Source organism: Bacidia gigantensis (assembly GCF_019456465.1).
Source record: "Bacidia gigantensis strain McMullin 20006 chromosome Unknown contig_278, whole genome shotgun sequence".
NCBI lineage: Eukaryota > Fungi > Ascomycota > Lecanoromycetes > Lecanorales > Ramalinaceae > Bacidia > Bacidia gigantensis.
The window spans coordinates 1,556,624-1,572,607 of record NW_025408606.1 but is presented as its reverse complement, the minus strand read 5'-3'; the positions used below and the strand labels follow the sequence as shown (position 1 = coordinate 1,572,607).

Genomic DNA, 15,984 nt, shown 5'->3' with positions numbered 1-15,984 from the left:
TGTGGAGGATAGAGCGGGGCAATCTAGCAAAGACTGGGAGAGGGCGCCGCCTTGTTGCCAAAGTGACGAGTCGTTTCGAAGCACGCCATCCAAGACTCTCCCCACGTTCGAGTGCTGGTGATGGTGGCAGAAGCCCGCACCTCATCCACGGCTACTTGCCTGAACTGATTCTGCGGTCAAGGGAGTCAAATGCCCCACCAGGGCGGACGCGTTGGTGGACACACCTCCTCTTTCACTGCCCGCTGCTCGGCCCTGCTTCTCGGAGATTAATAGGCGTTCCTTGTGGCGCGCGGTGAAAATGAAGAGGCGTAAAACCAACGATACAACCCTGTAGGTGGCACATACAAGAATGATACTTAAAACGCCGAACTTCCCCGCCATTACAGCACTCTATATATAGTCGACTCCCTCGCCATGCGGTCGTTCGATCATAAACGCATCAGAGAAATGCAGATCTCGAGCGGCACACTTCACCGAGCACGAAGGTCGCACGTCCACTCGCAGCCAACAACTCCGAACGCTTGTCCCCGTCTATAGCGATCTTGTCCTAGGAATACCACCTCGTTAACGAAATTCTCGCAGTCGCCGACTTGGCTCGAAATTGCCTCCTCTTTACCAAACCACTTTCCAGCCCGCCCACGTTCCAAAAATGGCGATCAGATCCCTCTTCTTTTCCTTTGGACACTTCTCAACTTGTACCGACAGTATGTTGAAAATAGATTTTGAAGTATCCGTTCGAGTCCAACGTAGATTTCTATTCCGGCGAGATATTGTACGTGCCCAAATGGCAAGGTAAATTGGAATGGGAAGTGGCCAAATGTGGAGATTCTACCAAAGCTAGCGCTGAACTTTCAAAAGTCGTGTTCTTGGAAAGCATCATCTTTGGTAGTCTTTGCGCGATCTGTTGAAATTTTGAATCTGCTGGAAAGGGCTGCTATACATTCCGAATTGAATCGTGACATTAAAAGGGTACAGATGAGGATAAGATATTTGGACAGACTAGCATGACGGCCTTTCTGGTTCAGGTGTTCTGCCTTGTTTCAATGGTCTACGTTCTAATAGCTTGGATGTGTTGTTTAAATTGATACAAAAATTCATCTGTTTTTATCAGAGATTCCGCCTACTCATGACTTGTCGCTGAGTCCAGTGACGGCATGAAACCCCACTGATAGACTTCTCTGCTGATTTGAGTCAACCTAGCAGCATCACGGAGTCGCATGACATGGCGCTGTAAGTCGCCTAGCGCATCAAAATCTCCGCGGTGAACAGATACAAGGTCTTTGGCAATATCATAGGGTGTTATTGATGGGTCGATGAAGCCAGAAGATGCGCCACGGGGATCGTAACCGCAGTATTCAACCCAGAACTGAGTTAGCCTTGGAAAAGAGCACAGGGAAATAAAAATCTCTTCCCATGTGCCATCTTTCAAGCCGATGGCGTTCAGCCGTAAAGCCCTAATTGCGGTTTGGTTTTGCGAAAGTAAAGTCTGGAGGTGCTCAGGCGAGACCGTAAGGCGATTAAGGCACAATTTTCGAAGATTCTGGAATTTAACGACGTTGAGCTTGTCCATGTCGAGTTTGTGGGTACATGAAACCTCTAGACTGTGAATGTTTGGTGCCATTTCGAGAAAGCCGAAGAATTCTCGGGCGTATCTCACATTAGGCCACTGTGCTTGAGACATCGTTGGCGGATCGAAGTAGATCATGTGACCGCCCGGGCCACTCGTGTCGCTGATTCCTACCTTGAGATGACGAAGGCGTCTCATGACGGTCGGAAGATCATTGCCAGGCTTGCTTTGCTCGTCAGGAAGCGGTGCTTTGGCAAGCGTGGCAAAATCGTAAGTCAATGGGAGCCTCAAACGGAGATCTTCAAGGTTGTCTAATCTGGCATGGTGCAGGATTGCTTGAATGGCGGTCATCAGATATTGTTCAATCTTAGCAGATCTGGCGCTGGATTGAGGATGCGAGAACACGAGATCGCTGATAGAAAGAGTTTGGAGATTTGGAAGACTCTTCAGACAGACGGGCAGGTTAGTCGCCAAATCGTCCGGGAAGGTTTCCAGACAGTCCACGTGAACACCAGTTTGAATTGATATCTGGCGTACCATTGCCACGTACCTGCTGTTAGATATCCTCAGAAGGTTCTGTAGAGTACCGTCGTAATGAAGTACAATCTTTTTGAAAAGAAGTGGCGTCGCGGCTTGACAAAAGGTGTGGTTGACAAGCCGTAGAGTTCTAAGGGTTTCGCGATCCTGGAAATAAAGATCTGATTTGCGCTGCTGGCCATGATATCTATACGAAAGTGGTATCGTGAAAGAGATGATCTAGGGCACGACGTGTTATCAGTCTGAGAAGACTTAGGATTGAGTTCACTTACAAGATCAATGATTTCAGGCGGAGCGTCTAGAATGGTCTTCATGACTGCAGTCTTCGCTACTACCAAGCCCTGCACTTGTCCTGGATAGAGAAATGGGAAGATGTGGGAAGGGCGTTATTGAGCTGGCAAAATTCATTAAGTGGGATGCTGGAAAGTGGGGTAAGACCCTGCAGCATTAGCGCTCACCACGGCTTACGGTACCATCCCTATTCTACCGGAAGGGGATCATGCGTACTTATAAGCACGACTGCGTAAGTATATACTGCGCACATAGAGCTCTATAGTCCACCGGAGAAGTGCAGAAAGAACTCGATTCTGAACGGAGCACCTCATTGCCTCAAATTTCTTCTTATTGAAATCCACTCTCAGAATCTCGTGAAACAATTAGAATGCCTTTAAGATGAGTCAAGTATTATTCATCGAACCTAATTAAGGGCACCACGATTTGGCCTTTGTGAATCCACTCGTGATCCTCTACTACAGAACAAATCAGGCCGCAGGGCTCTCAAGTACTCTTAGCTGCAGGATCGAGGATCAAATAGTCACAAGCTCATAGCTTTGAAGGTTCGATAATGGAGATTAAATGTCCCTACATACTACATTCATAGCACAAAGCTCGGAGTGACTTACACAGACTATTCTTCAGTCTCGTCACCATCGATTGGCCCAAGGCGTTTGACTCTACAACGCGACAACGTTGGCAAATTAGCAGCATTTTTTTGGGCAATTCTCGATAGACAGTATTTCTCAAAGAATATCACCAATCGTCAAATTGTGGTGTCATTCAACGCGACGGATGTCAAGTGATTCAATACCAGGAGAGCGTTGAATCTCTCTTTCAACTTGCAAAGGTGCAGCTTCCTTCACCCTTTATAGTGCAATGGATGGAGAACGAGTGCAAGCATGCTGTGAGGTCCTCCAGAGGAAATCCGTCATTTGCCATACGCCTTGGCCATCGCTCTTGACTAACTTTGAGTCGCCAGCGCCACGACCACCAAACTCTTCGTACAAGCATGAACTATGTGTACTTACTTGTTCGGTCTCTTCCAGCAAGATTCACTTGATTAATCGATGTTCTGTCAAGGACCAGGCTAGCGTTGGCATCGATAATCTAATAAAGTCTCCGGTGGCTTCCACTTCTAACGCCTTCGCGTACCAACCGTGTACTAGCTTATGGCGCGTGATCAGATGATCAAGTACTCGTCCTCATTGGGATTTGTCCTACTCATGCTCGCTCTGCTCATTTGCCGCTAGTGCGCGCCCAGTGGCTTCTTCTGAACCAATGAAAGAGCATCTCATAAGGGATGTCGTTATCCAGAATAAAATATACTAACTATTAGTTCATGGCGACCGGCTAAATTGGGTCTTGTACCCATCAGTGTAAATATATATGGTTTCGAGCCCTAACGAAACACCCAAATTGCGGCCTTGAGCTTGCAACTCACGTTTAGTACGATCTGAAATGACTTTTCCAGAAGTTCTAGAAGCTTTCTTAACTCTTGACTATCTACTTCGTATCCACAAACTCCGCTTTCACAATTCGTGGAGGCAAACGGTGGGGCGAAGTGGAGCTTTTCGCAAAGCGGGCGTTACGCGTGTGACCACCTTTTAAACCAAGCATATATTCGGACATATATCTTCTTGCTCAAGTTCCGCAAGTTCTTTCAAACATATCTCAATCATACATTTGACAAAATCTTCAGTGCCAACATGCTTTTCAATCGATTGTTTGTGTTTGCGCTTATTCTGCATAAATCCATTTGCGTCTCCGTAACAGGTTCCGGGTTGAATTCCGAAAATGCATGCCCGCCGAGCAAGCTTGTCGAGCGAGATGAGTTATTAAGCAGTATATCTTACCCAATCTCATGTGGCAACGTCAATGGCGGGGTGTATAGAGTGGACCATTCCTCGACATCCACCAGAGTTTCTACATTTTGGCTCTCTCCTCCGACCTCATCTCCTCTTTCGACATCGACCAGAGTTTCTGCTTATTCACTCTCTCCTCGGACATCATCTACTCTTTCGACATCGACCAACGTTTCTTCTTCTTTTTCGCTCTCTCCTCCGGCCTCATCTTCCGCCTCACGGACATCATCTTCCTCTTCGCAAAGTCTGACGCCGACACCGGTTCAAACATCAAGTTCCTCTTCCGTATCTTCCTCGCTTCTACCGACTGGCACCAATAACCCTGAGATCTGTGAAGACGACCCTAGATTTGCCCCCACGCCAGAAAATTTCGAAGCCGCTAACGTCACTGCTTGGTTTCACGAATGGGAGCAACAGGTTGACTGGTCGTCCGAAGAGAACACGAGTTCAATGTCATATTTGGACTATATCATCCGGCACTTCGTCAACCCAGAAAAAACGATGTTATGCGGTGTGGGAAACGATTGTGACTTGCCGACATGTACTCAGATATTGACCGTTATTAATAAGCGGGGTCAAGACTGGCAGCTTGCGCGTCAGGTATATTTTCTCATGATTTCGATGGAAAATCTTCACGATATCTTCTATGGATTGACTGTAAGTTCTGAAATCAACCTTATATGACCTACACAATTTCATACGTTCGCAACTTTGTCGAAGTTTTTGAGACCTGGCTGATAGCATGTAGAGGGCTATGCACGCACTTCCTGGCGTTATGGCCCTCTTGACACCAGAGATTGCCGACATCTTCCGGTGGCAGATAGATGAGAATGGCTTGAAAAGATGCAAGCGTGAAGCAGGATTGGCCAAGTTCGCCATTGCGACTGTGTTGGGCGCAGCCAGTGGTACGGTTGGATTGCTGATGCCTGACCAATCCTCCAAGAAAGCGCAGAAATCCATGGACCAATTGAAGTTTCTAGTGGGACAAACGACAGGCGCCGAGGCCAATGCAGTGAATATCGTACGTATATAAATTACTGTCTTTCGTTGCCTTTATTCCTGAAATTCTCTTAGGTCTTTGGCGGGGATTTTGAGGCAAAAATCTGCGCGAAATACCCACAGCCTTCGGCTAATGAGGAAGAAGAAGTCTTGGAGTATATTCATAATGAAATAAAAAAAGGTATTGTCGAGCTACAGAAGCGTTTCGAAACGTCTTTGATGACGGTTGTTCACATTGATGGCACTGGAGAGAGCGGTGAGTGAAAAGTTGCTTCACCTCAGCGCTGATGGCTAACACCCGTTGAGGCGCCTTCGACCAGTCTAACATGACGAGATTCGCTCAAGTCATTGCTGGTGGTGAGTTCATTAAGCTGACTCCCGAAGAAAACACGTTGGTGATAGAGGAGACAAGTAAATCAGAAGAGTAGGTCACCAAACCCTGAGGTTTGTGCTGTATTGACGTTGAGTAGGAAATTCACCAAAATCCTTACATTCCACGCAATTTTAGCTGCTTGGTCTTTCGGACAGTGTCATATTCATTGTACTCCTAGCCCTTTAGATGATTCTGGAAACATTCTGATCAAGAGATCGAGATTTACTCCAAGGGAAGGGGTGACGTGCCAAGCGCAATGTTGGCGTAATACAGATATCACAAGAAACATGGAACTCTTTGGTATGGACGAGCTAATAAATACCCACAACAAATGGGATTTCCCATTAGACAAGGTCCTAACCGACTCCTACTACGCCTGGGAAGAACATCATTATTCTCCCGCACCCAATATCTGTATGCGCATTTCAGATTGTCTGAAGGACACGACGATGTATGGTGCTCTACCGGTATGCTGGTCCCTCATGGCGCCAGACAATTTCTTGGTCCATGACGATAATCGCGATAAGGTCATGCCTTCTGTTTGTGGAAACGAGATGGGAAATGAGACCCTCCATTTCTACGAAGCGATGAATATCAAGGGCTGGACGCATTATGCTGCTGGAACTGCCACGGGAAGGGGCCTCTCGCAGGCCATCCAAACGAGCTTCAATCATGATCATACGAATCCCGTCTCCGTCTTCCTGACGTATTGCACCCTAGGAAACCGCTTCCCAAATGATCAGGACGTGGTTGACAAAGCTGACCACTTCGAACCGGGTCCAGATTTTCGATGCAACCAATTCAAGGCCGATCTTAAATCTTATCTAGATGATGGTGATGACTTCGGTAACGCCACTTGTAAGATGTGCTTTACCAGTAATGTCGGCAGAGAAATCAAGAGGAGTCAAAAGGAGGAGTGGCGCCTTGCAAGCGAGGGTCGTGGTCATCGTCACCAAGATTCCTACAATTTCAAGAAAGCCTGTGAGATTTACGACAAGGAGCACTCCTGTACCAAAAAGGCCAGAATTAGGTCAGTCCCTCAACGATCAAGATTTGGCACCCGGGGCGACTTTTGGGCGTCCTCGTGGTCTGTTGGGAGCAGATGAACATGATGGCCGTGTGCGAAGCGTACTAGTATCGATGTCCTGAGGTTTATGAGCTTGCTTGTCTTTCGGAGCGCTGCTGTCGACGCAATGACACTCTCATCAAATACTTGGCATTTTGGAGCGTATTGGTGTGCAATTGGCGCACCTCTCTTGTCTCAGGTAAAAGTGATGATGGCTGCTTTTATCAAGGTAGCCAGCAAAGCGCCGTTGAAGGATTGTAGATGACGAAGAATGATTAATGACAAGCAACGAAGATGACACATTCAAGCCAGTCGTCATGACAGGCTTCCATGAGCAAGTCCATCTTTCGTTTGCAACAAGACGTGCCAGTTTTCCGCCGGCATCAAATGAGGATGAAGTGAGATGACAGAAATAATGAGACTAAGGGCTCTAAAACCCTAAAGTTATACTTCTTACGGAAACCCACACTTTCTCCATTGAACTTATCACTTCCTTCTTTTAATTACTTCATCAATTCCACGTCTAGTCTCATCTGCCTTGAGTCACCGCTGCATTCTATCTCTAACAATCCCGAGAATTTGGCCACACATGTGGAATCGTTGAAATTATCTTCAAAACCTTCAGAGATTCCTCAGTACATTTGGCAGTCCTGTAAATGTATGGGCCTGCCTGGCTAATCCCGGACCGGCACGGAAAGAACTTTTCTCATGTAAACCACATAGAGCTCGTAGAGAGGTCCAAAGTCTTCTCACTTGGGTTTGAGAGAAAGCTTGATCATGATGAGTGATCATGGCCGTTCCACTACTGCCAATATGCAACTTGCACAAGCCCACAAGTCGGAGGATCGCAAACATTCAAATGCAAGACACTCGGTCAGCATGGGAGACAAGCACCCGATTGGTAGCCCATGCGTTGCCTTCATGGATGTGTCATCTAGTGTCCGAATCACGAGTCAATTTGTTCGCCAAGTGCGAAGTTAGTCATCCGCCGACATGGGGGTGGGCTATTTTTCTTAGTTCAGCAATAAGCTATTGCTCTATGCGTGGACGCCTCCTCTTACGTACTCAAGGCGCTAGGTGCTCTCAGGCCACAGAAGAAAATGTTCGGTGAGTAACTTGGAGGATTATATCACCGTTGAATTCTTCTCATTTTGAGAATTAGATTCGCCCGTCAATTCATCTTCTCACCAGCATGGCACCAACACCTAGCACCCCGTCACAAGGCACCGTCTTCACCACCTCATCACTCAAGACCCCAGAGTATGATGTGATCTTCATCGGCTCTGGGTGGGCCGGCCGTGTGGCCGCTCAGCGAGTTGTGGCAGCAGGGCTCACAGCTCTCGTGATCGAGAAAGAGCTCGTGGGCGGTGATTGTCCATTCTGGGCCTGCGTGCCTAGCAAAGCCCTCCTACGTCCTAGCGAAGCACTCGACGCCGCCTACTCGGTTGGTGGCGCGAAAGAGCAGATAACCAGGCCCGCTGTCGATGTCTCCGCCGTCTTCGCGCGACGTAATGCCTTTACCAGAAATTGGGATGATACGAAATTGATGCTACCAATGACCTTGGGTTCTGGAGCCGATGTATTGCGCGGAATAGCCAAAATCGTGGGGGAGAAGAAAGTCACCGTGACATCAGAGGGTACCGCCCCAATAGAGCTCACTGCTCGCCATGCTGTTGGCGTCTGCACAGGCAGTGTGCCCACTACGCCCAATGTGCCTGGGTTGAAAGAAGCAAAACCCTGGGGCCCCAGAGAAGCCACAAGCGCCAGCACGGTCCCCTCTCACCTAGTAGTCATCGGCGCCGGGGCTGTCGGCATGGAAATGGCAACTGCCTACACCTCTTTCGGCTCACAAGTCACGGTCATAGTGCACGGCTCCGAGATCCTCTCAAAGCTCGATCCCAAAGCCGGCGCTCTAGTCCGCACAGCACTCGAAACTCGCGGGGTGAAATTCCATCTCAACACAACCCTCTCCCGCGTCGAACGCAAACCCGACGGCTCCATCGACCTCACCATCGCCGGTGGCTCCACCTTCACAGCCACCGAAATCCTCGTCGCCGCGGGCCGCGCCCCAGCAACTACGAACCTTGGTCTCGAAGACTTCTCTGTACCCCCGGGTTTCCTAGCGGTCAACGACTCCATGCTCGTGACCGCTCTTCCCAACAATAATTGGCTCTACGCAATCGGCGATGTAAATGGTCGCTCACCTCTGACGCACATGTGCAAGTACCAAGGGCGCATCGCCGGCAACACTATCGTCCACCTTGCCAAAGGTGAGTCCTTGCCCCAAAGAGCAGCATGGGATACATTCTCCGCGACAGCGGATCATAAGGCGATCCCACAGGTCGTCTTCACGCAGCCGGCTGTGACAAGTGTAGGGATCACCAGAGCCGAGGCAGAAAAGCAAGGGAGGAAGGTGAGGGTTGTCGAGGCACCACTCGTCTCAGTGGGCGCGATGTTGCATGGGGATGGGTATGAAGAAGGATGGGGACAATGGGTAATCGACGAGAACGAACGGGTATTGGTTGGGATGACAGTGGTGGGGAAAGATGTTAGCGAATTGATACATGCGGGTACGGTGGCTATCGTGGGAGAGGTGAAGTTAGAGAGACTGGCGCATACCGTTCCGTGCTTTCCCACTGTGAGTGAGGTGTATTTGAACCTGGCAGATGCGGCGGGGTTGTGATGTGGAAGTATTGACAAGTAGAAGGGATTGATATGTGGCGATTCCTCGAACATTCTTACATATAGTACAGAATCTAGTTCAGAAACCAAAAGAATTCAAATGACAAGGAGTGATTGATCCAGATATCGTATGGATCATGAAGCACGATGATATTTCCATTTTGTCATCACCAGGATATAAGCATCGGAGATAAGGCTATGCCAAGACTACGGACAGGTTTACGCATCTCTTGGCAGGCTGCAATCTTTCATCGTCCATCTTGACTATCGAATGCTTGATGTTGCCATTCATGGTTCGATCTGAGCTCTATTGATCCCAGAAAAAATTCTACGGTTGTCATCTGACTATCAGGTCATGATCGATATCAGGCGTGCTGCCCTGGTATATGTTGACTAAGTCTAGATGACAGGTCTTGCACAACGATAAAGCTGACAGCATAAGGATGTGGTTAATCAATACAAAGACATTGCAGCTCGAGGAGTTCATCAGCCATGAAGTTGCCCCAGATTATGCGATCCTGTCGCATACCTGGAAAAGCGACGAAATCTCATTCCAGGAAATGACTCAGATACCGCGCTCATCAGACACTGAGCGGAAGCTTGATGGCTCCAAGGTCTTGCTCTTCTGTAAGCAGGTAACTTTGAGGTATCCTGAACTAATCTACGGATGGGTTGATACTTGTTGCATTGATAAGAAAAGCAGTGCAGAATTATCTGAAGCGATCAATTCAATGTTCAACTTGTACCAAAATTCCAAAGTCTGTATGGTCTTCTTGTCAGATGTCTACCGCGAGCCAAGTGATCTTGACGAAGCAAGACTTCTTCGAGATATTGCGTATAGCAGGTGGTTCACAAGAGGCTGGACGCTGCAAGAGCTCCTCGCGCCCAACACGATCGTATTCTTTGACTGTCGTTGGAGCTTCCTGGGAAATGCTAGGGACAAACATATGACAGAAGCAATCATCAAGGCCACAAATATCGAGAATATATTTTTAACAGACCCCAAGCATTGTAGCGTCGCAGCAAGAATGTCTTGGGCAGCGCATAGGTCTACGACTCGCACTGAAGACATTGCCTACTGCCTGCTCGGCCTACTCGATGTCTCGATGCCACTTTTATACGGCGAAGGATCAAAGGCGTTTCGCCGGCTTCAAGAAGAGATCATTCGATCCTCAAATGACGAGTCCATATTTGCCTGGGCAAGCGATCGCGAGCGGTTTGACGATTCAGTCTCTTACGATGGCATACTAGCTTCATCACCTGCAGACTTTGTTTATTCAGTTGACATCGTTCCCTGCCATCCTCCAAGACCTCGGCCAATGCCATATTCGATCACCAACTATGGACTTGAGATCGACCTGACCTATCAGCGAGATGGTGGGCCGTACGAAGACCCATCCTCTCGCGACATACCTGGCTGGACCCATTGGACGGTCCCTCTCGCCTGTAGAGCTGAGAAGGATGCCGGGTTGACAGGTTACTTTAGAATTCGATTGGGCATGGCATCGCCACAGATCTTCTCCAACGATTCACAAGGCTCTATGATCTTCAGGCGAAACCCGCACTCAATCACCTTTTTCAAACGAGGCGAGGTTGAGAGCCAGGACTTTCCCTCAAGAAAGTTTCATATCCAGCTGTCTCTGTGAATCGCGGCGGCTGGAGAAAACAACCCGGAAACAGCAGGGTTTCAACACATGCTCCTCTACCAAGACTTTATGCATCTACCCAAAGGAACAGCACGCAGAGCGAAGGGGCAATCGATTTCCACATGTTGACCTTCAAGCGCCCTCACTCTACGTGATGAAGCCTTCACCACAAGCACATGAGTCTCTCACTGCGTCCCAATAAGGCATTCAGGGAGTCTTTTACTTACTCATTTCCGCACCCTCATCATTCACGAGCTACGGTCACATTACGAATCCAATCATCATACTGCCGTTCAATCAGAGTATCGCAAGCGGAGATCTCTCGCCAGCTGCAAAATGATAAGTTCACATGGGCTCTCGCGAGTGTAGAACACGAACGTGGATGAGGCCCAAGGCCAATAAGTAGAGGTGGAAAGTGGTAAGCGCTAAGATCAAGCCCATCGTTTCAGACTGAATCTTGCTCTATTTAGCTCGCTGACTACAAGGCTGACTGGCTCCTCCATAGGTGAAGCCTCTCGTAAGCGCTAGCCTTGCAGATCCTGCAGATCTTGAAACGACGGTCAAGCCCAAGCCACGCAATAGCTGCATCAGTTGGAATCGTCAGAACCTTAGCCATGCCGAATTTCGCTATATATCTCGTCTCAGCCTTTTGAATTGTTCATGGTTCACATTCCCTACGTACAACAATTTGGCTTGCAGCATTCCTCACTACACCGACCATGGCTTTACCTTGGACTAATCGGTGGAGTAACGCCCAGTATTTTGAGTTGAACCCACCTGCATCGCAAACTTCCTACGACCGTGAGAGATATGACCAACCTCGAACTCATACCAAGTCACACTCTGTCGGCGAACATGAAACTTTCGCGCATGATAGACACCGATCGTCTGCAGCCTCACTCAATCGCAACCCACCAACACTGTCCTTCGGAAAGCCAAGCACTAAGAAGAGGATATATCCATTGCATTTATTCTCAGCATGCTCTTCACTTCTATGTCTCGCCATTGCGATAGCAGCTGTTGCCAATGAGAATTTCTCGTGGCGTTTAGGTCAGAAAAATTATCAGCTGATTGTGCTTGGCTTTCTCTTGGGAATCATGCAGCTATGCCTCACCAGTATCACCCCGGCAATCTTCTTGCTTCTCGAAGCTAGATTTGGCTCCTCGAGTCTCCAAAACTACCAGGGTATCCTACGCAACCAGGTTCTAAGTTCTGGGCTTGGCTATGCCTGGCGGGTGATTCTAGCATTGATGATCATATTGCCTCTCGGACTGAGCATTGCATACAAAACGTTCGTCGGAGGCCAGAGTATGATGACTGTCAACGCTAAGGACTACATAAAGGAAGCCTCAGCAGCCTCTTACTACGGAATGTTTGCTCCTCCTGGCCTGCAACTCCTCGGCGAAAAGACGGGGGTGTCACTCTTTTCAAATGCCACAATACCGTATGCAGTGGCGTCTTCTCCACCTGCTGGACCCGAGCCGCCTTTCCCGAGCGGATATCAAGCGTCGGGCTTCAATGTTCTGATCTTAAGCAACGAAAGCACCGCACTGTTGGATATTCCGGAACCAAGCTATGTATCAGCAGTGCAGAGCCTACTTGCTGGAGGTGAATCATGGAACATAACAGCATCCGTATCTGCCACTATTGGGACTTTCAACCACTCAAGAACGCAGGACCCAAAGGCATTCGCAGATTTCTTCGACGATCTCTGTGAAGACGCGAAAGACAGCTCGGGCGCCATCAATCATCTATCTATGCTAAATAATTACGCCGTCGATCTGATCGATCACGCTTCGCCAGGCGACCAATCACTTCAATACGTCTCTCTCTCACCAGACCCAGGAATAACGCATCAATCCTCCTGCTCAAATCTCTCCAATTACGTCCAACCACACGACGTCACCCGACAACAATGCAAAGGTACATGGTCGATCACTCGAGGCGGCATTCAGCTGGTCGACGGATCTTGCGACAAAGGGATTCTTCCCCTCGAGAAACAGCAGCCCATAACAAACAACACCAAAGGTCTTTTCCCAGGTGTCTGGTTCATGCCCTCGTTAGCCGAATTTCTGGGACCCTTTGCAGTCGAGCGCAATGCATCTGTCTGGAAAGGATCATATTTGGCGACTAGCATGGCAGCTATGCTCTGGTCTCGCGTCACAGCCGCCAATAGCGCCATCAATCTCGACCCTCAGTCAGGCAGCTCGGTGCTGCAACACGAGTATCACAACTACACCTATCAGGACGTGGGGCTGTACTACCCCGTCGACGACCACATTCTCTACATTCGGCCTACTCTCCGGAGGTCACCGTGGCTATATGTCGTGCTTGCCATTCAACCTGTGCTTACGGTCGGAATATTAGCGTTGACGTTGCTACTGCATTCGACGCCGGTAGACAAAGATTTCGGGCTAATTTCCATCCTTGCAGGAGTGGACCGCGGCAGTCTTGATACATTAGCCGGAGCAACGCTCTCAGGCAAGTTGTCGAAGAGCGTCAAGCTAGTCATGCAACCAAAAGTTGAAATTGGGGCTGCAAAGATAGAGTACAGCGTCTTGCCAGCCTCGGTTGCAGGACGAATGAAAAACGGAAGATTGAATCCAAGGACTGTCTACTACTGACATGTTTGAAACGAAGAAAGAGAAATGAGTATACATAAATATAGTAAATGTATTAGTTTGGGATCATGCACTACATACGGACTTCAAGAGGTCCCCAGTTTTAAGATGATTCGCCACTCACGATGATCTTGCGAGTCATTGTACGCCAGATGTGAAGTTATATTGTACAGAGACATGATTGATTAGGTTTCCATGAGCCAAAGTGTGAGGCTGTGAAGGGGAGAAGAGGTTCGTTCGCCATTCACGTAAAGATTGGAGGATGATGGAGAAAAGATGAAGCGATTTTTGGTGACAGAGCAGGTGCTATGCCCCAAGCACTAGGACCTGAATCCTATTGTTCCGGATACGATCATAAAACACCTTTGGTGTGCCAGGAACACAAAAGATTCTTGACACATTGCCTGAAAGGGCTAAAACCAAACAAACAAACTGTTGGCTCGCGCGTCAAAGATCACGAAACATCTTCAATGTATTGTCCAGCCTATATGTCACCCAGTCTTAAACACCAATTTTCCGACTCCTATTACATCCACTCATCGACTCCAAAAATCAACTCTGTCAACAATCATCGCCTGCCTCAAAATCCCCCATCAACCTCCATCTCAAATGTCGACCAAAAACAACGGCATTCTCACTCTCATCGCCCCCCGCCCCATTCCACCAATCCTTTTCCGAATCCTCCACTCAGGCGGCACCCATAAAGCCGGAATCCCCTTCTCACCCACGCCGCCCCTCTCACCCCCCCATCTTCCAACGCCCTATCCGCGCGAAACCCCCGTGGCGCATTCGACCCCCTAGCCCTCGACAATCACCTCTCCTGGACCCGCTTCCCCACGCCCTTCATATCCCTCTGCACCTTCCCCACCGCATGTGAGTACATAAAGCTGTTCCGATCCGCCAACGCCACCAACATCCTCCTCATCGCGATCGACACCGACGGCTTAGCCGCGAGCATTAGGAGTGCCAGCGTGGGCGCGTGGCAACTGGGCTACCACGACGAACATGGGGATGGGAATCGCAAGGCGTATAGCCATGAAGGGGAATGGCTCCTCTGTGGGTCCTTACCCGCCGTACCGAGACGTGTCATCGCCGTCCTCCCCGCCGCCGACGACACACTACTCAACAACACACTTTCCATCGACACCCTCGCTCACGAAGTGATGAGGAGAACAGACGTGACCGGCCTGCTTACCTCTGAAGAACAGACTGCGGTCGCTGCCGGCGATGAGGCAGCGGTGGGGAAGTTGATGGCGGAAGTGGAGTTTCGCATGGGCAAGAAATACGCGGGAGGTTGGAGAGAACTGGTTAGAGAGGTGCTGCGAGCGATGGGTAGGGAGAAGGAGGCGGAGGCGGCGGGGTTGGAGATGGAAGTTGTGGAGCGCGAGACGGTGAGGCAGGAGTGGGAGAATACGCTTGAGAGAATGATGAGGGGGCTTGGTGTTGAGAAGGGGAAGGGGACAGGGAAGGGTAGGAGGTTGAAGGGATGAAATGAAGTTCGGGTGTTATTCTTGTGTGCACTGAAGCGGAGGGGCGGCGAGAAGAGGAAAAGGTTCGAGAGAAGGGATAGGGAGAGGAGAGAGACGATGACGATGTCGAAACTACCACCGTCGAGCAAACCTTTGTACACTCTAAACAAGGTAGTGTTAGGCATTCCATACACAATCTGTCCAAAGCACGTTCCCTTACTAAGAATACAAAGTACCTTATACAAAAAATTTTCTCGAATTATTCAGTTTATAAAGCGTCCCAGGGGGGGAGCAGGGGGTCAACAATCAATAACGAGTCTCTTCCCTGAGAAGGGTTACTAGTACCACTTCCTCTAAATTTTAAGAATAGGTAACATCCCTTTCCCTCCCCCTTTCCATCTCACCAGGACGATGCCCACTCCCTCTCCCTCTGTCTCACATCATTTCTCCCCAACAGCTCCATCATACCCCTCAAACACTGCTTTACCATTTCCTCCCGATCTTGGTGTCCAGCGTTGATGATAGGCTGGGAATGTGGATCGGTTGAGGTGGGGGAGAGCATGGGTGCTTGGGCGGGGTCGGGGGGTGGGGGGCAGAAATGGCAGGGTTGATGTTCTGAGGAAGGGGAGGGGGGAGGGGGAGGGGGAGGGAGGGTGGTGGTCAGTGCTGCTGGAGGGGGGGCTGAAGTATCGGTTTGGCCGATTGATAAATTTATGGTTAGGGTGTCCTGGGTGTTGGTTAGTTTTGTGCTGCTTTCGTTTGCCGAAGGCGAGGGAGTGATGGCAGGCAGGCATACTTACATGTTCGTTGATAGTTTGGCTGGGCTCGGGCTGAGAGTCCGCGTTGAGAGACATGATTATGATTGAGGAGAAGTGTGAGGTGGCAG

The 15,984-nt window shown here is 49.3% G+C and overlaps 6 protein-coding genes across 6 annotated transcripts; 5 read left to right on the top strand and 1 right to left on the bottom strand.

The window, feature by feature from the left end:
* Positions 1-1,120: 1,120 nt before the first annotated feature.
* Positions 1,121-2,418, bottom strand: KY384_007948 (uncharacterized protein; the record flags this gene model as incomplete). Its single annotated transcript, XM_044816437.1, has 2 exons — positions 1,121-2,095; positions 2,377-2,418. The coding sequence occupies 2 exons, from the start codon at positions 2,416-2,418 to the stop codon at positions 1,121-1,123; spliced, it is 1,017 nt and encodes a 338-aa protein (XP_044667077.1).
* Positions 2,419-5,017: 2,599 nt separating this feature from the next.
* Positions 5,018-5,505, top strand: KY384_007947 (uncharacterized protein; the record flags this gene model as incomplete). Its single annotated transcript, XM_044816436.1, has 2 exons — positions 5,018-5,263; positions 5,317-5,505. The coding sequence occupies 2 exons, from the start codon at positions 5,018-5,020 to the stop codon at positions 5,503-5,505; spliced, it is 435 nt and encodes a 144-aa protein (XP_044667076.1).
* Positions 5,506-5,901: 396 nt separating this feature from the next.
* Positions 5,902-6,763, top strand: KY384_007946 (uncharacterized protein; the record flags this gene model as incomplete). The annotated part of the gene is given in 2 exon segments (XM_044816435.1): positions 5,902-6,472; positions 6,492-6,763. The coding sequence occupies 2 exon segments, from the start codon at positions 5,902-5,904 to the stop codon at positions 6,761-6,763; spliced, it is 843 nt and encodes a 280-aa protein (XP_044667075.1).
* Positions 6,764-7,872: 1,109 nt separating this feature from the next.
* Positions 7,873-9,363, top strand: KY384_007945 (uncharacterized protein; the record flags this gene model as incomplete). The annotated part of the gene is made up of 1 exon (XM_044816434.1): positions 7,873-9,363. The coding sequence occupies one exon, from the start codon at positions 7,873-7,875 to the stop codon at positions 9,361-9,363; it is 1,491 nt and encodes a 496-aa protein (XP_044667074.1).
* Positions 9,364-10,126: 763 nt separating this feature from the next.
* Positions 10,127-11,008, top strand: KY384_007944 (uncharacterized protein; the record flags this gene model as incomplete). The annotated part of the gene is made up of 1 exon (XM_044816433.1): positions 10,127-11,008. One exon carries the CDS (start codon positions 10,127-10,129, stop codon positions 11,006-11,008), a length of 882 nt encoding a protein of 293 aa, XP_044667073.1.
* Positions 11,009-11,727: 719 nt separating this feature from the next.
* KY384_007943 (uncharacterized protein) lies at positions 11,728-13,632 on the top strand (the record flags this gene model as incomplete). Its single annotated transcript, XM_044816432.1, has 2 exons — positions 11,728-11,809; positions 11,987-13,632. The coding sequence occupies 2 exons, from the start codon at positions 11,728-11,730 to the stop codon at positions 13,630-13,632; spliced, it is 1,728 nt and encodes a 575-aa protein (XP_044667072.1).
* Between the last annotated feature and the right edge of the window lie 2,352 nt (positions 13,633-15,984).